Source organism: Macaca thibetana, chromosome 9 (assembly GCF_024542745.1).
Source record: "Macaca thibetana thibetana isolate TM-01 chromosome 9, ASM2454274v1, whole genome shotgun sequence".
NCBI classification, from domain to species: domain Eukaryota; kingdom Metazoa; phylum Chordata; class Mammalia; order Primates; family Cercopithecidae; genus Macaca; species Macaca thibetana.
The window spans coordinates 112,973,095-112,996,045 of NC_065586.1; the positions used below are offsets into that span (position 1 = coordinate 112,973,095).

The 22,951-nt window shown below is 39.3% G+C and overlaps 2 protein-coding genes across 4 annotated transcripts in view; one reads left to right on the forward strand and one right to left on the reverse strand.

Moving 5' to 3' along the window:
• ENO4 (enolase 4) overlaps positions 1-3,682 on the forward strand; it is a 33,767-nt gene extending 30,085 nt beyond the window's left edge. Inside the window, exons 12-14 of one of the 2 annotated variants that reach the window (XM_050803969.1) lie at positions 535-602; positions 1,120-1,237; positions 2,778-3,682. In XM_050803969.1, coding sequence (XP_050659926.1) covers positions 535-602; positions 1,120-1,237; positions 2,778-2,932 — 341 coding nt within the window. In that variant the 3' untranslated portion in view covers positions 2,933-3,682. The remainder of the gene's footprint in view (positions 1-534; positions 603-1,119; positions 1,238-2,777) is intronic. The other variant, XM_050803970.1, reaches the window with a different exon arrangement.
• A 2,358-nt stretch (positions 3,683-6,040) lies between these two features.
• SHTN1 (shootin 1) overlaps positions 6,041-22,951 on the reverse strand; it is a 905,549-nt gene continuing 888,638 nt past the window's right edge. For both annotated transcript variants that reach the window (XM_050803967.1, XM_050803968.1), the window contains one exon: positions 6,041-7,814. In XM_050803967.1, the coding sequence (XP_050659924.1) occupies positions 7,592-7,814 (223 nt within the window). In that variant the 3' untranslated portion in view covers positions 6,041-7,591. The remainder of the gene's footprint in view (positions 7,815-22,951) is intronic.

Below are 22,951 nucleotides of genomic sequence, written 5' to 3' on the forward strand. Positions count from 1 at the left end.
TTTTTTGAGACGGAGTGTCTCTCTATTGCCCAGAGCTGGAGTGCAGTGGTGCAATCTCGGCTCACTGCAAGCTCCGCCTCCCGGGTTCACACCATTCTCCTGCCTCAGCCTAAGTAGCTGGGACTACAGGTGCCTGCAACCACGCCTGGCTAATTTTTTGTATTTTTAGTAGAGACGGGGTTTCACCGTGTTAGCCAGGATGATCTCGATCTCCTGACCTCATGATCTGCCCGCCTTGGCCTCCCAAAGTGCTGGGATTACAGGCGTGAGCCACCGCACCTGGCCATCATGTATCTTAATTTTAATGAAACACGATATTCATTTAGTATTTACAGCACCTAAGCTACTGAAAGTTGGGGGTAAACAAATAAAAGCAGGGCAATAAAAATGCAAATGTTAGAATCCTAGGTGGGCAAATAATTGACTCTTCACAGGGGAGTTATAAATCTGAGAAATGTTTAATTTTGATCCCGGAGGCCCACATGTATGCTACCTTTCTACACCGTATAAAACTGAAAGAAATTCCTCTTCCAGGTAAGAAGCACATCACAGTCTTTGGAAGTACAGAAGGAGAATCATCTGATGACAGCCTTGTCGATTTGGTAAGTGCTGAATGCTGGTCAACTGCCAAACACTGCTTTTATCACGAATTGGTATTTCAGAGAAATGCAGTCTTTGGTGGAGAAAGTCATGTAACCTTTTATGAAATAGACTTGCTTCTTCCCAGACAGCTACCTTTTGCAAAGAGCTAATCTTTGAACTTTTAAAAAGAACAAAAAATTGAAGTCCAGGGAAAATGATGAGCACACTTAAATGACTGGGGTGTGCACCTGCAATCTTTCCTCCTAAAATGAAGCGAGAAAGGCCAGAATGTTCTTAGATAAAATCAGCATGCCTATGTGACTAGTAAAGTGCCTGATGGATAGTCAGTCACATCATCTGTTTGCCTTTCAGCACTCTCAGCTTGTAGGCCACTGTGCTTATATAAAGATAAAAAACTAATAAGGGAAAAACCAAAACAGCACACCGTGACAGTTTCCTTTCTCCTTAAAGAATTGTTTGTCATTTAGCAAGACATGGCTCCTCCATCTAAAATGAGCTCCCGCCCCCCTCTTTCAGGCTGTTGGGCTTGGTGTCCGGTTTATCAAGTTGGGGGGTCTTTCCCGTGGTGAACGAGTGACTAAATACAACCGCCTTCTCACTATAGAAGAAGAACTTGTCCAGAATGGAACACTGGGTATGCGCTGCTTTCTTGCTTTGTTTTCACTTAGCCATGAATAAGAGAACAAAGATTGGAAGAGGGGGAATAGAAGTCCCTCTGCAGGAGGGCAGGGGAATCCAAAGACCATACATAAGTGCTGACAAAACTAGGATGGCACTTGCCACAATGTATATTGTTGTCTTAATGGATCATCTATTTACCTGAATGTTTAAAACTCTCGCCCTTTTTCTTGATGAATAGGCTGCACGATGCTCTTCAATAGAATTAATTGATCGGAATTTCCAAGCCTACCTTTTGTTATGGTCCAAATTATACTTAAGGTTTCCCTGCATAGCCCATGAAAGTTAAAGGCAGACGCTTTCCTGGGGGTTCTTGAAAACAAATCGTTTTACTTAAAAACAAGTAGGCAGTGTGTTAATTTTAACATACCTTGGAAAGGTTAAGGTCTCAAGAGAAATAAATCAGTCATTTAACGAAATCAAACCTTTGTAAATCTACATGGTTAGAAGCACCTTGTATACTGGGTAACTGGAGAGAAACACACCAAATATGCATTTTTATTTTCTTATATTACTGATTGTGATGGCCAAAAGGAGGCATATAGCATGCAGTGGCATTTAAAGAGACCAATAGAAACAGTGATTATAAACGTCATGCTTAACATGTGTAGCGGTCTTGAAATGCATCCTAGGATTCAGAAAATAAAGAAATAATTGGGAGACTATTTCTGAGTCACATAAGGGCAGTCAAAAGAGTCTGTGTTTAGTGTGTAGTAGAAGGGCTAGTTTTTTTTCAAATAGGTAAAATTAGACTGTTCCACATATCTGATTATTTTTCCTGGCATCCTGACTTGTGGAGGCCTTAGCTTCCCTGAATGACTGATGCCAGTTCCAGCCAGACGTTACCACAAGGTAAACAGCTGCTGCAGGGCACCCAAAAGGACTCCGGTGACCACAGGCTCCACCCCTCTCTGGTGACAGTGCAGCCCCCTCAGCATTCCACAATGGATTAACAGATGGAGGAGAATTTCTCTGACACCGGCCTTGGTGAATCATTATGAAAGGGACCCAAAACTGGAAAAATAAATCTCCCCACTCCCACTTTTGAGTAGGAAATCTTGGCAAAAGCTCAGCCATTACAATGTTGTCAATACTTACATGGAAGGACCTGACTGGAGCGGTCCTCGCCTGCCATCATTTCCCTGGGAGCAGTCAGCTGGCAGTGGCTTGTATCGTACATAATACTGGCCTTTCCCCCAGTTCATCATCTTCCTCTTAACCCTTTCTGCTAAGCCTCTGCCCAAAGTCCGTGATGCATCATCAAATGTTCCAGAATGAATGTGAGTGCAAATAAAATCGAACAGAACATCTGTATGGCACAATTAACATATAACCAAATACAGGCCCAGTTGTAAATGGTTCTGGTATCCTTTCCGATGGTGATGTGACACTTTTGGACTAGAACTGAAGATGATCTCCTTCAACTCATGTAATATATAAAAGCTGGCACCACTGGATTAGACCATAAACTTTATTGTTACTTTTTTTTTTAATAGGTTTCAATGAAGAACGCACTTTTTTTTACTTTAATGAGGAAGCTGAAAAGGCTGCAGAGGCACTTGAGGCTGCTGCGGCTAGGGAGCCGCTGGCACCCACCTTCCCCACACAAGGTGTAGAGGAATCAGCCGAAACAGGAGCATCCTCTGGATAGGGCTGTACACACCCCAGGTTCCAGCCACACCGTCAGTATTAGACTGGGAGGTCTGATGTATGGCGCCGTGTCTCCACATCGAGTTTCCTCTTCAACTTCACCAACTCCTGTGGTTTTTATTCTTCTAATTCCACTGTTTGGTAAATTACATATATGGTGTTCTTGCTTGAAATTCTATCTGTGAACTTTGTTTTGCAGCCACCACACTTCCATGCAGATTTTGTCTTTTAGCTCTCCTGTCCGTTTTTCAGGGGCACGCTCCAGTAAAAGAGGCCAATATTTTTGTTGTCAACTCCACACTCAATCAAACACCCCATCCTTTACCAATCAGAACATCTCTGAGAACAAAAACCTAATGACCCTAGAAGCTCTCTGTGCTGGGAACAGATGTCCATCTTCTGTGTTTACTCTACGTGTCTGTGCTGAAAAGCACCGACACATTTTTGTAGCCAACCTCATGCAGAAGTGCGAGAGCGTCACTAGTTTTTGTAACAGCCAGTTTCATCTCACTTTCCTACCCTTAATTCCCTTTTCCCCAATTCCCTCTTCTTTTTAAATTTTAGTTTTTCTTGTATTATTTTTATCTTTGTGAGTCTTCTTGGATCCTTTTTGGAGTAAGAATGAGTATAAATGAATAAGCACATCAGTAAATGAATAAATATTCTCAAGGTTATTAAATGCCCAGTTATTTATACTACAGCATTTAAAAAGCAATCCGCAAGTGATAAAAAAAAAAAATGATGTGACATATCCGTTCCCTGAATTGCCTCTTTTGTAAGCCAGTGTTGGGATTATAGCAGAGGAGTAGCAGAAATAAACACAGTCAGACACAAACATAAATAGAATAATATCCAACCACTTTATATGATTTAGGGTCTCTGTTAAAAGGGTTACCATTTGCTTCTCCTAAAAATTATATAAATTGCTATGTACTGACCTGTAGGGGAGTTGGCTAAGTTTGGACTTCTGATAAATTCTATAATTTTTACTAAGCACACTGAAGATCTCTCCTTTTAAAGAGTACTAACAAGGGACCTTAATTTCCACATAACGAAGCCAACTCCTTATTCTCAACGCTATCATTTGAAACTGGCTCAGGTGCAGACTCTCTCAGAGCAAGGGGCAGGAGACTTGGTTGGTGTCACTCTAAGTTGGAAGAACTGTGTCACGGTTTGTGGCTGCTACTGCCTCTCCTGATGCTTAGCAACAAACAACGGGTAGGAGAAACTGGAAGGAAAATTCATTTTAAAAGCAGAACAAACATGACTGGGTGTTCACATACCCTTTGAAAAATACACACACACACACCCCATGAGAATATGCCCTGGAACAGTGATATAAATTATAATTAAATTACTAAAACCAGAGCAAAAATGTACAACGAATAACAAAATAACTAAATGAAATTAACCAAAGAGGTGATTTATTACCATAACCAGGTCAGCAGTATAACTTCAACACAGAGCAGTTTACTCACCTATCCTCGAGACTGCGCTCACCAATGGATAATTAGCCTTTTAATTTAAATTTCTTAGGGAGCTAGGCACTCTTTCTATTTATGCTTTCTGTCTCTGTGTTATATAACATATAATATGAAATATATTTATATAATCGTATATATAATATTATCTGTGAAAGAAATGAAAGAAACAGTCATATCCCAAATTAAAAATGACTGTGGGATGGGGAAATGTCAGTGCTTGGAAGAGAAACTTCAAACCACTCCAATCCTTATGCAGGGACTGCTTGATGAGTCTTCGAAGGTCGGTGACAATGACAGATGGTTATCCATCCTCAACAACTTCTTGGTATATAAGCTAATGTTGTTCCACAATGCCACAACGAATATAACTAAACATGTAGAGTATGCATTTAGAAAAATAATCCAGACTTTAAGGCTGTGATACAGACTATCATTTACTGCACACACAACCAAAAACTGGTCTGGAAAGACAGTGAACAATAATTGTTACCTGTACTGCTCCATTTCTAGCAGTTTACCATTAACAAAGAAGGTAAGGAAGGAGCAATTATTGGTGAGTAGTTAGAGCCAAAGCGTCCATCCTCCTTACTCAGGGCAAATGAGGCTGGGTGCTAACAGCCCTGTGGATGCCTGCCAGTCAGAACTTCCATGGGACTGTTCAGCTGCTGAAACTACCGTGGGTGAGGACTTTGTTTGAGACCAGCTCAGATACAAAAGGGTGCAAGTGCTTTAATTAAAATCTTATTCTTCCAGAAAAAAAGAGACATTTTCTTTTTCTTTAATAGCAGTGGCACAAAGTACCTCTACCTCTTTGCCTCACTCGGGCTATAAAATGCATCAACATTAGATTTAAAAAAAAAAAATCCTCTATAGCACACAAGACTTAATTTATCTTTCCCAAACAGAAGGAAGCGTAAATAACCTTTTAGAAAAATCAAACACATAAAGATGCAGTCTCTTCCAACTTGAAATCGTGTAAGCAGGATGTATGTAAGTTTTGTGTGTACAATAGCTATGAACATACCTTGCAGATACAAGCATAGCTCTCCTCTGTCTTCCTATTTGGGATCCCTTGCTTTGATTGATAATGTCACCCCAGCCAGGGGCAAAACCCCCTCAAAACCAAAGTGAAAAGGGAAAAACTGTAGGCAGAAAAAGGTGAGTGGATATCTTACATCAAATACCTTTATGTCAAATTAATTTAAAATGCTTTGTAATCACAGTGAGAGAAAGTAAGCAGCTTAAAAAAGGCATGAACACTTTCAAAATACCTGTTACTAATTGTTCCCTAGTCCAGCTAACACATTTCACCCAAAGGGCAACTTCTTACTCTAGAAAGGAGGGTGTTTTGATAACCATATTATTCTGTTGGTGGTGTGATGAAATATGGAAAGACAGTGTGTATATTTTTATATTCCTAAATGTCTGTGAGTTGCATCCTGGCAGACAGATCACAGATGCAAGAAGGAAGACAGCACAAAGAAACATGAAAGAAAACTCAGTAAACCATCTTAGGGACTATTAAAAATTACTAAAGTTGTCAAATCGTATACAATTTTCTATTAAAGAATGTCAAGCTTGGGGAACTAAACCACAAACGTTAATAATAACCACAACTGACCCTCAATGGGAAAAACTATTGGTGCCTTTTTAATAAGTTGTGGTGAGGAGAGTTCAAATTACAGGACATAACAGAATTTGTTTCATGAATTAATGCAGTCTGTAGTTAGCATATCATATAGCAGTATTATCCAGTTAAGGAAAGATACAGTTGAAAAACATTACATTTTAATTCCCCATGAGTAAAGTGATAAGTAACTGTCAAATCATCATTGGGAGAACATGGAAACAGTCAAGCATAACGAACTTACAGAAAGATAATTATCTCCAAATTTAGGAAGTACATGTACCTGCCTACCCACCTCTGCAAGCCTATGCTTACCACACGTGCAAAAATACAATACAATACAACTACTGCAATTATTCCTATCATTTTCTTTTGCGCTTAGGTGAAAAACACCTGACAGCTACATGCTGAGCCATGCTAACAAAACTAAACCTTTCACTTTCTTTAATAGTAAAATTACCATTACTGAATCATTGTCATAAAAAGTGCATTCAAGTACATTACCACTTATTTTAAATAAACACCAATTTTGAAACAATCAACTTTGAAAAGCTGCATAAGTTTTTTTTTTTTAATCCCTGATTACATTTCTATTTATTCACTGTGGTAGCCTGAAACATTGTATTTTTAGAGACTAACTACCGCTTAATTTCTTTATTTAAAAAAACAACAACAAACCTGTGTAATACAGAACAGCAGTGAAGCAAGAAAAATGTGTGCTTGTCACTTATCTTCACTGTACTGTACCTAAGAACTCTGATAAAATATGGTACTTGTGCCACATTAGTATATGGGAAAACATAATTAACTCATAGCACAGAGCACATGGTTTACCAACATGTTACTGTAAAATTCAAGGTTTGGACTTTCACCTCAGTTCTGTATTCAGGCTACCAGAGCATCCCCATGGAGGTCCTTGGGAGGTTTTGGACACAATCAATAGCATGTATTTTTTCATCCAATAGTTAACAATGTATGTAATTAAGACTGACTATGGGACTACGAGTTTGATGCCAGCTCCTGAGTTTTAAGTTTATCTCAGTCTACCGTAGAAAATAACTTGTATGCCACAGTACCCAACAATTTCCACGCTGCTGCAGTTTCTCCATCAAGAGGATCAGACCCAAACCAGAAGCTTCTCTGGGGGCTTTAAAAATCACATTAGGTTGATCAGTTTTGTTTATCCAATTATTTACAAGCACCTCAAACTTTTAGCATTCCATTTGAGGAGTGGTATGCACATTTCCTAAAAAGGTATCAACATCTGCATTTTTTTTGTAACCTTCTAAAAGAAGTCATACTTAATACAGTAACTAGGAAAAAAAATATCCTTATAAAGATCAAATAACCAAAACCTAATAGGAATGTGTTTTGCTAAACAGCTTACTTATGTTTATAGTTGCTACTTACAAAAGTAACACCAGAAAAAAACCTGTATTCTGAATACAGAGACCAGAGCAGAATGTCTACAGCCCATGCCAATATACCAACACTCATCACGTGCTTATTGAAAAGGACTTCCAAACATGTCAGGCTTCTGGTTTCTGGATCAGCAGTTGGAGCTGTCTGTCTCTCTCACGTTTTCAATGCTGTCTTCTTTGTTTTCTGGTTGGACTTTGCCTTCATCCTCCTTGTGTTGAGTTGGATCTTTTTCAGCAACCTGGTCTTTGGTTTGGGGTTCATGTGTAGAAACAGGATCTAAAACTACAACTGGTTCGACTTGTTTTTCACCGTCAATGTATTTTTTCCTGTATCCAAGGCTACTGGGAGGCCTATGAGATGAAGAGTTAGACAAAAAAAGTAAAAAGCAGAGAGAAAATAGTTGTCTCTGATATTCTGGATTCAGATCAACATACAACCCAAAATGTTCTAAGTCTAGTCAACATGCATATAGTAGTCTTTGAGATGCCAGCCATTTAAAAGAAAAAGTGAAGCTATCGGATTACACAGCTGATACTAGGAGCACAAGGCCAGAAGAAAGAAGGCAGAGAAAAAGCGATTAACTACAGAATTGTTAAAAAGCCAAATGCACCTACCTGCTCAATTGCATTCTCTTCTCAGGAAGCGTAAAGCTCATGGACAAACTGTGAACCTCTCCCGGCCTGCTGCCCAGACTCCCACCCGCCCTCACTTAGCTGGATGGAGCCAGTTAACTCCCTTCCCTCCTGTGTGTCCCTGGGTATGGCTGGTTGCAAGGTAGCCCTGAGGAGGCTGCCTGGACAGGGGGAGTAATCACCCCTCATCACTGATGGAAAGGTGAGAGGCATGCCGGCTGCTGCTATTACCAACTACAGGAGACCTGGTCAGGCTTCAGGAGGGGGTGGCGGTAGGACCAAGGGCAGAGAGAGAGTCACAGTAGAAGCTAAAATGCTAAATTACCATTAAGGTTTCTAAAAGGAGAATCAGGTTTCTTGAGAAATTTCTTATGGAATTTCAGAGGCGGTTTTCCACAGACTCCTCCTCTCATCTCTTCTGCTGCAAGAAGCTATGGCTCCTCAGGCTGAATGGGTGTGGATTTCCTTATGGAAACAGTTATCTCTGAAACACCCAAAGGTTCAGGCTGCTGAGCTGCTGCCTGAAGATGGAGGCAGCTGCAGGGGGCAGGGCTGGGGCTTTCGGACTTTTCTGGTCTTTCTGGAAAATGCTAGGATCAGGCCTTTTTGTCCCTGAGAACTGGCTGTTAACCATGACCTGGCACAACACCATCCCACCTCTTGGTGTTCTGCCAGGTGCCAGTGAACTGCTAGCCAGTGCCTGCCCACTGCTCTACCAGCCCCTCACCAGGAGTTGATTTCTACTATTCTCTAACCCCTTCACCAGGTCACAGCTGGCAGGAGACACTCTTTTACCACCTAATACCTCTCTCGTTGGACTTACCACAATTGTTTCCTGTCTGTCTCTTCCAATAGCATGTAAACATCTACGAGGCAGGGACTATTTAGCTTTACTCACAATTCTATCCCCAGTACCTAGCACAGATGCATTTGTGGAATAAACGAATGGGCAAATACTAATAAACTGAAAGGTTCAGAATTAAGGGGGAGAAATCAAGGTTTGGGTGTGAGTAGGTCTGGATGTCTCTCTTGCAAAAACAACAACAGAACAAATGATCAATTACTAAGTGAAAGTAACCTGCATGATCCAGTCACGGGCACAAAACCTCAAACCCAAAGACCACACTGTTTTTTTTCACTTTCTGACCAGTACTGTAAGATCAGTCCAGATGTTTAAAAACCACTCCCTCTGGCTATCAGGTTATATTACCTATGTGTGGCTCGGTCATCATCCTAAGTGACAAACACTCTGTCTTCCTTGGAGGTGGTAAAAACAAAAATAATCAGGAGCCTGGGTACAGGCTGTGCTGCAGTGAGGACAGATTCCTTTATTTTGGCCTGATTATGGCACCATGACATTGTCCATCTACCTTGGCCAAGGAACTACTTCTCCAGACATCTGCCGCTATGCTTTGGGAATCAGAATGGGCTGTAGTTTCTCCAGTGGTACCTGTTCTGACTGTCTCTGACCCACACAATATGTAAAAGCCTGTAATGGGAGAAGCAGAACAACTCTGAGCAGTACTAAGGATTGATCGGAGGAATTAGACCTTAGGGAGTGGAAGGCACTAGTCATGCAGTCTAGGTAATCTGCTGCCTCTGCGTCTGACACTGGGCCTGCAGTCAGCTGTTCTGACAGTTGGGAGGGAAGGTGGCTGTAAAGTGACAGAGACTGAGGACAAACTAGAGCTATACCTATCTATGTCTCACAAGCACCAATCTTGATGATGCAAGACAATATGCAGGATAAGCAGGAGCCTTCCCCAAGGAGCTGCACATACACCTGTCCCAGGATTTGGAAAAGCTGGAGGAGGAGATGTGGGGAGCTGGAGAAACTGTGGGCCAGTCACTGCCACGTGCCAGTTAGGTGAGTCAGGACATCAGGAATGTCATGCACAAGCTATAACAGAGCCTGCCCTACACGGACCTTCCGAGGGTTAAAAAAAGTTTTTTTAAGACAACTACTTCATTTCTGCCTTCTAAATCTCATGCAGATTTATCTGTGGGCAATTCTAAACTGAAAACAAATGAGTGAGGGGATTCTAGGAAATAAAGTTGCAGCCCAGCTAAGGTTCCAGGGAAAGTCCCATCCAAGTCTGCAGGTCGAGTCACCAGTATGATGGCTTCACCATCTTGGGCCTGGGCCCACTCTTACATAAGCCAGCCAATCTGCTTTCAGCATGCAAAGGAGGTAGTATTTCTCTCATTCTAGGTGAGCAACTTCCATCAACCCGTACTAACCTTCATCACTTCTGTAGAACTACCATGGATGTTTCCATGCTCGTGTGTGTCTGCAGGTGAAGGGGTGGTGCACAGATCCTAGAAAAAGCTTTCTTCATCAGCTCAGGGCTAAACATTTCCAGGAAGTGCTCTCTGGGCTCCACAGCAGCAATGCATGGATGTTGATTGAACTGAAAACTCATAAACCTAGTATTGTCAGGCTGAAATTGTCCTAGAATTGTCTCAGTCCAAAGAATGATTTCCCTGCCCTGAAGCAAGCTTCTTGACTGCAGATTAATCTATTATTAAGTCACTTATAGGCTACAATTTGAGAACCCCTTTGTTATCACTGAAATAGGTGCAGTGGGCATTTTCTGAAGCTAGGCATGGAGGGAGAGTGACTGGTTTCTCAAGGATAATGACCACTGCCTTAGAATCCCAATGGAAGGTGGAAAGGGACCAGGGCAATCGTCTAGTCTGACCTGTCCTTTTACAGATGAGGACGATGGGGCTTGAACTCTTGTTCTGAGTCTGCCACACGGCTCATCAGTGGCAGACTCAGAACAAGAGTCAGAAGTTCCTGTCTCCGTGTTTCTGCCTCTTCTATGACAGCATGCTGTTTCTCAAAGGCATCTTCTCCTAGAAACAGGAGGCTACAGGCTAGTTTTTGGCATGTTTACCGATTTCATTCTTTCTGAATCCCTGTTTCCATCCCCATCTTCCAGATCTGTAAATAAAAAGTCTACCCCTTCAAGCTATCCCTCCTTTTTAATTTCTCCCCTGTGGTTTGTAGCTCCTTCTGGCTTGACATCACTAGGTTCACTCCTGGCTCCCACGGGCAGCTGCCCAAGGCTCCTGGAATGAAAGGCTTTTCCTTCTCCTAGGCCTCATTCTACCTTCGTTCCTATTGTATGGGAAGGGCCACAGAGCCACATCAGTGATGGTGCCAAGAACCCAGGTTCTCACTCTAGTAGTCATGGTGGCAGGTTCTAGAGGGTTAAATATGAAGCTTCTCCCCAAGGGAGAAATCCCAGAAGCTCAAATGCAACACTTCAATAGGAGTTGTAATATACTGTCATTCTGTTCAGGTTTTCTACTTTAATGCAACATCTAAGGACTAAGACCACAATAAGGAATTAAATGTCTGTACTTATAAAAAGTAATGGCAACCTGTCTCCTGCATGCCGCAAAATCTGCAAGTAAAAACTTACATTTTACAAGTATCACTTATAAAGTGAAACTAAAATCGTGGGATACTTGGGCAGACAGGGATCACCATGGTGAGCTAGTCTAACCTCTTCATTTGTCAGATGAAGCGGCCAGGGAAGAGTGAGGTTAAATCAGCATACAACTTGTTAACAGCAGATACAGGACTAAACTAATGGAATCTTGATTTCCTGTCCAATATCTCCCCCCAGCCCGCCTTTTTTTTTTGAGATGGAATTTCGCTCTGTCGCCCAGGCTAGAGTGCAGTGGCGCGATCTCAGCTCACTGCAAGCTCCGCCTCCCGGGTTCACACCATTCTTCTGCCTCAGCCTCCCATTTCTTACCATAACATACCGATAGTCATTTATGATCCATTCATATAGATATTTTTCATGGGTCATATTAGACTGTGTACTCAAAGGCTATTTCAAGACAAAACCAAAAACCAAAAAGCAAAATAAAAGCTAGGAGAAATATACCAATCTATGCCACTCTATGAAGCCTGGTACCCAAGTACAACTTGGGTGACCTTTTAGAAAGCAGCCACTGTGCCCCTACTGCAAGAGAGCCCAAATATGGGGCCTGAGCAGGTGGGGCAACTTACTAGTAAAAAGAAAGACCTGACTCCAGACTGTACTGGTACCAGAAGAATCAGAACGATGGCAGTGGCCACGCCAACACTGAACTTCATACGGGGACTCAGTGATTTCTCAGACTGTGTTACAAGAGATGAAAGTGCAGCATTCTAATTTTTAAAAAGCACATCATTGTTTGCATTCAATGAAATTCCTTTCAAAATCAACTTTCCATGTTCCAATTATATTCAACAACATTCTAGCTAACATTTCGGCTGCAATTCAAATTAACTAATGCCCAAAAGAGCCCTAATCGACGTGGTTCTGAGCTCAATTGAATACAATCAAAGCTCATGAAATGAAGGGGGAAATGCTTATTTCATGCAAATTCTGCATATCACTCAAGCTTAATTTTACTGATAATATAAAGGTGGGACATTTTGAACATTACAGTGAATGAACTTTTAAGCGGTGAGAGTTATTTTATAAAATGCTACCTCTGAAAAGCTGATTGCCAAACAGTATAAAAATGGTTTGAGGCATAAATGCCAAGTTCATTTCTATTTCACTTCTGAGGTAACTATCTTTCAAATCGCAACAGCTGGACTATTTAACACAATCTGGTGAATCAAAGTATAGTTCTTCTCTGGTCTCCCAGTGGGATGTCTGCATTAGTCGGTGGCAGCCATCCAACAAATGACGCACAACCGGACGGTCTGAACTCTGTCTCATTTACAATAAAAATGGATAAAACCGCAATCATATTTACCACCTTCAAGGACAGAAAACGGAAAGATTTAAATTTGTCTTTATAAAGTCATTTCCTGGAAAAACTCCAAAGAGGAAGTCGCTTTTATATTTTCTCTGGTGTAAAAATAAGGATTCTTATTTTTTTCCAAGCCCTTTATACAGTTACTGCAGTGAACAGTAGTGGCATTACAGCAGAGGTAGTTTTGATTGTTTCTTTTGGAAACCCTATTTTTCAGGAGATTTTAATACACTTATCCAAAACTTCACAAAATAAAGTTTCAAACCTAAGGTGAAACTTTCTATATTACTACCGATTCTAGCAGTATTTTTAAATATAATAAAGGCAGAACAAAGCTCAATTCTTTTTTGCTTTGGGCACTTTTTCAAAACTTCATTTTAGCTCAAAGAATGTATTAGTTTGTCAATTTGGGTCCACTTCTATTTGTGGAAAAAGTAGATTTAATTATTAACATTGTTAAACAACAGAATACTACTGTGTTTGAAAATCTGACATCAGCCTCTATATGCTGATTTGCTCTCAAGATGAACAAGAATTCCTTTTTAACGTAAGTAAGAGTGGCTGGGCAAAGATCTGTGTCTATGCTCAGCAATATTTTTTTTTAGCTGAGTAACTGCAGCACAGGCATCCCAGTACACAGCTTACCTCCCAGACCGCAATGCAATGCTAGGGAGCCTTGTACCTTGTAGGAAGATTATCCTATTCCTCTAGTGTAGGCTGGACTGCACACATTTACAGAATCTAAAATACACTGGCACAAGGAGGTTCAGGAATCTGGACTATTCTCACAGCAAAAGCAACACTGACAATGCGTGAACTATGATTTCAGCTCAGCCAAAGATTCTGAAATGTGGGTGATCCTTTTCTTAGGCTTCGTTTTATAGCTTTTTATAATTCTGCATAACATTAAGTCATCATGGAAAATCCACTCAGATTCCAGCTAATAAAAGCCACATTATTTACAAGAAATATTTTAAGAGACATAAAGTCTTCCACAAAATTCACCATATATAACATTGGCTCCTTAAAAACAGCTGCCATGCACAAAATACTTGCATTTTCATTCTATGTTTTCAGGAAAATATTTTTTAAATGTAATAGTTTTTCTTTCTATTTACTATGTATTTTTAAAACTCTCTTTTAAGATCAGAAATCATAAATTACTTTTCATAGAGCTATATAATAAAGAATATTACAAATGAAATGTGTTTATTGGGTTTCAGAAATTGGGTCAGTTTATTCTGAGATCTGACATTGCAGTTGAGCTTTAGCTTCTTCTATTTGAATAAAAAACCTCCCCTCTACTCCACTATGCACAAATAAAAGGAAACATAAACACTGTAGAGACTATTGAAAAATGGTTAAGAAAACCACAATGTACCAAAAGCAATTTGGTTCTCTATGCAGAAATGATATATTTTATACAAAGTCTCTTAAAAATCATAGGTGCTTACAACTGGAAGCAAATGTTAGAAGGCAATTAATTCTTTGAGAAAATTGAGAATTAGCAGCATTTTAACAGTAATTTTGAGATTTACTCAACAGCAGTTTAACAGTCATTTTTACACTAGGTGTAATACATCCTCAACAATTAATCTGGAGGAAGTTGCTGTTTGCACAGCAACTCAGAACACTTGTAAGACAATGCTGACAGGCGGATCTTTCGGGCAGTCCACAGGATAACTCCTTGGCAGCGGGGGGAGGTAAAAAAATGAAGTGAAGGGATCTCAACTTCCAGAACATCCAGTTGTTCTGCTAATTTTGTTGTTAAAACTTAATTGTCCATGTACAGGCGCACATGGAGAACCTTTGTAGCAGCGCTTTGCTGAACAGAGCTGTTTCCTGCAGTGTCAGTACACAATTCAGCAGTACTAAGATTACAGTTGAGAGCAGAGCAAATCCTTTAATTGTATAAGAGCATCAGATTAAGCAGTAACGTCCATGCAGTTCATTCTGCTAGCTGGTAGTCTCTTCTCAGAAACAAATGTTTACTAAGTACAGGGAAGGCGCCCTCCCTCCCCCTCCCTGATGGGCGCTCACGTGCGCACGCATACACGCGCGCACGCACACACACAAAAGAGAAAGAAAGAAAGCGGAGAAGCGGAGGTTATGAGGAAACGGTGGGGGTGGGAGTATCAACCAGGAAGAAAATCCACTGCTTTCCATCCCAGGACTGAAAGAACTTTCCCAGTCTCCATTTGAACAAAACATGACCCCAAACCTCTCTTAAGGAATGGTTATATGGCCAATTAAATTAATTTCCAGCTGAGATAATTAGTTTGAGAGAATAATTTTATGCCAAGTTTCCCTAAAGTAAGTTAAGAATCTCAATTTTTATTTGCTAATGTATTTCAAAAGCTCATACTCTTTCATAGGATTACAGAAAGTAAACAAAATAAAATAAAATAGCTCAGATCATCTAGCTCCAGTAAATTAAAAAGCTGTACTTTCCTATTTCATTTTTCTACATTAGTATCACATTAGAAATACTGAATGAAGAGACCAGTTAGAGGTCAAACAATGATAAAAATCAATCTTACTTTTAAGTCAAAACCTGAAAGGCAATTAGATTTTTTTTCTTTCATGGAAATGTTTGACTGGTCACACCAACCAAGAGACATCTAAAATTTATCTTTTATCAACTACCCTTTGGTATCAGTTAATGGCCCAAACAAGATGAACTCTTACAAAAATAAATCTGTGTGGGGCCAAAAGTCACATGTGTTTAGAGATACCACAGACATAGAAATTAAATGCAAATTAAAATAAAAATGGTTTCACTGGAAATGAACAATTTTCTATTGAAATTGAAGTCTTATAATTGCTACATGGGTTTTTGTTTTTTAAATTCTTCTAGGGCAGCATGTAACCTCTTTTGACTCCCCCAAACGAAAAAGCGAACTAACTGCCTGTCTGGCAGTTACAAAGGAAATTTAAAAGACCTTGATAAAGCTTACAGTTTGGAGGGGACCTGGGGTGAAGAGAAGCATGATAAATTAGAAAAATGTTAACTTGAAAAGTCTCTGGCAATTAATTGTGGCTTAAAAGGATCTTTGAGAATGACCAAGATGACACAGCTATGAAAGCACTGCAAACCACACTGTTAAAATGGAACAGGAGTTCCCTTGCAAAGCGGCTCTCCCTTTTGAAGTAAGATTTTATAGAAGTAACTAGATAAAATGAAAAATCATCTTTGAGGCTGACTACCTTGTCTAATTGCAACTGTTAGTAGGATATCCACCTTCCTGAAAGTAATTCATTGAAAAAGTGTGAATATGGATGAAAAAGCTTAATTCAGACAAGCAGGGCCACTTTCAGATAAGATGGTTTCAGGAGAAAAGCAAGATGGCAAGAAAACATGATACTCTTAAGCCTCTGCCTGACTGTGATGCAGACACATTTTAATATCTGCTCACCTCCTTCTCCATACTGAAGGCCCACGTGTCCTGGCTGTCTTTATAATAAAAATGTCCTAAAACATAATGACCAATGGATAAACACAAACTCAAAGGAGTTAACCAGTAATTGACCAGACATGAAGCTCTCTCAAAAAGGTATAGAATAAAGTGGATACAATAATAAAATGTATTTGGGGCTTTAGAATGTATATTTTTAAACTAGATTCACAGATAGTGATTCACCTTTATATTATCATACTATCATTTAGTAAAAGCATCTTTCTAATTCAATGATTACGGTCAGAAATTTTCAAGATATCTGACTTCTGGGAAAAAACTATTTCTCAGCATGGTTAAAATGTTCAATAAAATAAAAAAATGTGCAAATGGAACTTATGCTGAAGACTAAAGTAGCTTAAGGCTGGTATTCTGACAGGCTAATTTCTAAAATTTATTTTGAAGCATGGCCCTTTATTGGACATTTGGCATGAAAAAGATTGAAATAATTTCTTTCCAATTATTCTTTAAGACTTTTTGCTAATTCAGATAGGCTCTCCTTTTCAGAACTCTGTTTTACTTTCCTCCCTTGACAAGTGATCTTTAAATTGCTTAGGTTAGCCTTAGAGAATGAGAAAAGGAAGACATGAAACTCCCTGTAAGTATGTACGGTCTAAGGAACGGGATGTGAGTATCTTAGGGTCAATGAAGCAACTTAACTGCAGAATCATCACCTCCTATAGAAGGAAACTTATGGTCATTCTTTTCTTTCCCCTTCCTTAAGCTCTTAAGACACTAAACGCAGTACACCATAGTTCAAAAAGCACTGGCTTTGGAGATAAAGTTTAAAAGGTTCAAGTGCAATTTGAACTAAATGTCAACTAGAAGTGTAATTTTGGGCAAGTTGTTTACCTCACTGAGCCTCAGTTTTCTCATCTGTAAAATGGGGATAATATCCAATCTATAAGTTTGGGAGAATTAAAATAATACACAAAAGCACCTGGCTTAATATAGGTTAGTGAAATACAGTGACAACAACACAAAAGCAAATTCCAAAACCCTCCATCCCCAGACTGGAAGCTGGTTCCATTACTGATAGCCTCCATCTATAACTAACATATACATCCTGCCTACTATAATTTCAGCACATTTCCTCTTAGATGGATATTATTTTATTACGAATATACACTGATAAAGAGTAATAGAAGTATTAACTTAAAACACACACACACACAGAATGGAAGTTTCTTGGCATTTCCCCCCAACATGCTTTTTCCATTATACCTATATCAACCAAGAACATCAGACTTAGGCATTCTGTTGATAAGAGTTAACATGTTTCAGATATCTCACATAGGATTAAAATGGAAGGCAATCTGACCCACACTGACGTATACTGGATTTTCTTTTTCTTTTTTTGAGATGGAGTCTCGCCCTGTTGCACAGGCTGGAGTGCAGTGGCGCGATCTCAGCTCACTGCAAGCTCCGCCTCCCGGGTTCACACCATTCTCCCGCCTCAGCCTCCCGAGTAGTTGGGACTATAGGCATGTGCCACCACGCCCGACTAATTTTTGTATTTTTAGTAGAGATAGGGTTTTGCCATGTTGGCCCAGCTGGTCTCAAACTCCTGACCTCAAGTGATCCGCCTGCCTCAACCTCCCAAAGTGCTGGGATTATAGGTGTAAGCCACCATGCCTGGCTTGTGATCAGGTACTTCTAACCTCTAAAAGCACTTGGGGCAATAGTGAAGGGCTGACCCCTGAGAGTACTACTCTAAAAGATAAGTCAGTCATTTTGATTTAGACTTGTCAGTTCTGAGGATGTATTTTAAAAATTAATTATTTTACATTTCTGGGTTTGTGTTTTTCTATAAAAACTACAATGAGAGACACGTAACTAGGAAGTATGTGCCTCTTACTCCTTATCCTAACTGTGAACAGCTTTACCAAGTGAACACATTTGCTAGGAATTACTGGGATTTGAAAGCTGAAAGGGACTCTGTACAGTACATAACCTACTTGCCTCGATTTTAGATTAGAAGAAACACAACAAAAAGAAAACAAAACACAGAGAGGTTAAACGACTTGTCCAAGTCATCTGGCCCAGTCAGAAACCCAGGGGGTCTAGTGTCTTAGCTTTGGTTCCTTGATGATCCATTATCCCAGCATTATAATTGTAAGATAAGATAGGAAAGTAATTTATTGAAATGCTTTTCCTAGATGATCTAATTTACTTGACAATCCTACAGGGCAGGCATTACTACCGTCAATTTACACACCAGGAAATTCAGTCATAGATTATATAACTTTCCCAGGGTCACAAATACCTAAACAGCAGACCCAGGATCTGAACCCTACTCTGTCTGATTTTAGAGTTCGAGTCTTGGAAATAACTGGATGCTGCTTTCCACCCTGTGCATATGTGGACAGGCACTGGCTTAGAAAATGAATTACATTGTTTCCTTGTTACTCCCTGTCCTGTCTACAGGCTTTTATTGATTAAAATACAAATCATTGTTTTTCTGACCCTGGGCAACACTTAATTATTCTATTGCCAGGTATTATAGCTGTCTGAAAGTAAAAGAGTTTCTTTTAAAAATTCTATAATTTAGGCCAGGCGTGGTGGCTGACGCCTGTAATTCCAGCACTTTGGGAGGTCGAGGCGGGGTGGATCACCTGAGGTCAGGAGTTCGAGATCAGCCTGACCAACATGGTAAAACCCTGTCTCTACCAAAACTACAAAAATTAGCTGGACATGGTGGCGGGTGCCTGTAATCCCAGCTACTCGGAAGGCTGAGCAGGAGAATCGCTTGAACTCGGGTGGCTGAGGTTGCAGTGAGCCGAGATCATGCCATTGCACTCCAGCCTGGGAGACAGCAAGACTATCTCTCAAAAAAAAAAAGAAAAAAAAAAATTCTATAATTTAGAATTTTCTCTCTTTGATTCCCACCCATTCATTGGCCTGAATCAGTGAATAAAATATCTTACTATATTTTAACATTATCAGATTTAATCTTAATCAACAGAAAGAGCATGAAAGCAAAAATGAGGTTTGCACTTAATGTGCCTGGCCAGCCCTTTACCTCTTATAGCATAAAGGGACATGATGAACATAATTCTGATCTAAATTATAACCAATTGGAATTTATAACATTCACATTCACTGTGAGATTTAAGATACTAGGATTAGATGGTATATACTTATTAGAAATAATTAACAGGACACATTTTGAAGCTATTATTAAAATAGAAGCAGAATAAATTAGGCTTTCCCAAGCCCTGATTATCTTTTCCTTTCTTTTTCTTCTTTTTTCTTAAAAACAAAACAAAAAACCCTTGCTTTGCGTATGTTGGTGACAAGAACATTAATTTTAATTAATCCTTATAATTAAGCATGAAAAGTGTTTCTTGCCTTCTTATAGGTCCCTAGGAAATAAATCAGTATATCTTTGACTTTAGAATTTACCAGAGAGGAGTTACTCAATTATATGGAATCTGTACATATGCTGATTTTAGGAATTTATTAACAGAAAAAAAACTTTCTAGGTAGAGTGTGATGTTATTTAATTTTCTGGTTAAGTGAAGATCTTACGCAGAAAACATCTTGACCTTTACACTTAAAACATTTCTTGGCAGTTTTCAAACCTTTCCTGTCCCATCTGAGGCCAATCAAATGAGCGCAGCTGAATCTTTCTTTTACAATTGGGTATTCTGTCGTCTCTGGTAACTTAATTTGGAGTAGGTACAATGGCAAAAAAGATATGCAAGACTGAGCTGAATATACATGGTTTCCAGGCATTTAAAAAATGTGTTAAAACCAAATAATTCAATCAAACCGCCAACCAACAAAAACCTCTAATATCAAGCTCATGTGCCTATGTGACTGTCGAATAATGGGAGAATGCTGATTGAGTATTGGAGTTGATATTCTACTGTTTTAGTCATACTGAAAATGTGCTCATTCATTCATGTATTCAAAAAGAATTTATTGAAAGCCTACCATATGGCAGGAATCGTTCCATGTGTGTAAGACACACCAATAGACAAAACAGGAAAAAATTCTTACCCTCATGGAGCTTACATTCCAGTGGGGGAGAGAAAAAAATAAAACAATAAATATAATAAAGTATATAGTAAGTTAGAAGGTGATAACTGCTCTAGGGAGAAATGAGGTAGGATAAGGGGGAATCAGAGCTTAAGGGAAGAGGAGTTACAATTTTGAATAGGGTGGCCAGGGTAGGCCTCATTAAGAAGATAACATTTGAGCAACACATCCATGGAGGCGAGGGAGTAAGCCATGCAGCTCTTAGAGAAGACCACGACAAGCAGCAAAGGGCCTAGAGTGAAGTGGTACTGGGACAAAGAGGCCAAAGGGGAGGGGGAAGGGAAGTTACAGTGGCTGGGGCTGGTGTGTGTGTGTGTGTGTGTGTGTGTGTGTGTGTGTGTGTGAGAGAGAGAGAGACAGAGAGAGAGAGAGCGCACATGCATACATATGTTGGGGCAGTAATGTCTGTATTAGAGCCAACTGTCATTGGCATCCTCCCTTGACCTTGATTCAGGTCAAAAGCCAATAGCGCCACTCACCTGAAACACTAACGGTGGTGTTGCCACAGATCGAAACAGAAGTGTAACTACTAGAATGCAAAGACAGTTTTTAAAAGCAAAGGAAATATTTTACTTATTAATTGCTGACCCGACTTCAAAGTGCTTTGACAGGCCAAGTCTATAAAGTAAGACAATGTGGTTAGTATAATAGAGTACTTATTAGTCAAAGCCAGCCAGAAACAGCACTGAAAATAACCCTTCTCATTCCTGGAAGCTAGGCCAGTTTCAGGGGATTCTGACAAATGATACAAACTGTTAAAGCTTACATGTAACTTAAATTAAATTAAATTAAACTTCTTTTAGTCATTAAAAGGTTTAAACATAAACGAATGAAGTGTGCCTGTCTGGGTAAATAATTACCCTATACATACACAGAATTCTCAGATTCAATCTGGATAGTCTAATTATACTTAAGAAACAGATTTTTCCAGAAAGGTGCTCTTATTTGATAAATTACTGTCAATATGAAAATACACAGCATCAGTTATTTTATTTAGCTAAAGAATGTCAAGAACCAAATAATCGAGCATTAGGTTACAAAGTTTAAAAGTTAATACAGCAGTCCACAGTATTTGTATTAGAGCTTTAAGTAGATAAATTAAATTGGAATGTGTCTCTTAAGCAGTCATTGAACAAGCAAGATGAGAAATAAATTGAGCTTCACATCCGCCTTTATGGCATCTAACAACTGTGTCTGTCAACACATGGATCCTTTTCACTGTCAATTCAACACACATTTTGCAGACCTTGGGCCTGCAATTATTTCATTTCCTTACTTGGAAATGTAATTTCCACTTACTTTTGGAGAACAAAAGGCAGACAAAAGGAAGAAGGAGTTGCAGTATTTTCTGATTCAGATTATCTGTGTAAAATGGTAAAGGAAAAAAATCTATACACACACACTGAAGCATTTATCAGAAACTAACTTGTCTCAGCCAAATTGCTTTTGTGTCGGGATATTGGTTCAAATGTAGCCAGATTGTTGATGTCAAATTAGGTGTTAAACAAATTTAATAGGAAAGATGAAGAATGAATATAGATCATCTTTCTGTTAGAACTGTTCAAATGACTCTAGTCAAAAGAAAGGAAACACATGACTACAGGAGAAAATGTGCTTTTAAACACAGTGAAATTAGATAAAACTGTAAATCAGCAAAGAAGGCCATTCATTCCAGAAGAGAAAAAAAAGTTAATAGTAGCAATGAGAGAATGCAAGACAGGAAGAAAATATCAGTGGGCAAAAATAGATCCAAATTGAATTTCAACTTCATTTGTCCAGGTTTCACCTTTTAAGCTAAGACAGCTAGAGTTACAAAAAAGGGGTTCTTTCTCTCTTGATAGGACAGGAAATCAGAGGTTTAATTAACCATGATTACAATATTTGGCTGATCTGATTTGTCTCACCTCTTCCTTTTCTTTAAGTGACAAACTAGCTGACATCCTGGCAAGAGAACTAAAGCAAAACTGTAGACTAATTTCAGAAAGAGCTGCCATTGTTATAAAACAAATTGATCCTCCACTAGATCTGTCTGAAACGCATTCAATAGCAGGATTAACTCTTTGACAATCAAAGTGCCACTCTGAAGCAAGTCTATACAGATAACTCTTTACATCGTATGTTTTCATTTTCAGGATAGAGCAATATTAGGCACATCTTTAACTGAAGACTAGAAAAGAAGGTTGTAAAAGCGTGCCCTTCTAAGTAGCCTCTGAAAGATCTAGTATCTTCTTGGGCTGCTCATCCATTAAGAGGGATGATCTATGTATTTAATCTTGGAAGACTGATTAAGTGTCTCCTGATGCAGAGTCTGTATCATCCAGATCAATTCTTTGTGTAGAAGAACCTGATTACCAAACCAGTTTAGGGGAAGTAATTCTCTTTGTACATGGTACTTGCTTTAGATCTGAATGAGATCTCTTAGCTAGGAGCCTAGAATGAAAAGCTGGCCCATCAAATGAAAAGAAGAAGAGAATTTATTGGCGAGCCAAATCAAAATCTCTCTAAAGAGAAACAAATCAAAGAAACACACAAGTTAGTCATTTACAGATTCTTCTATACACCACTTAGTAAAGAGCATCGTTACTT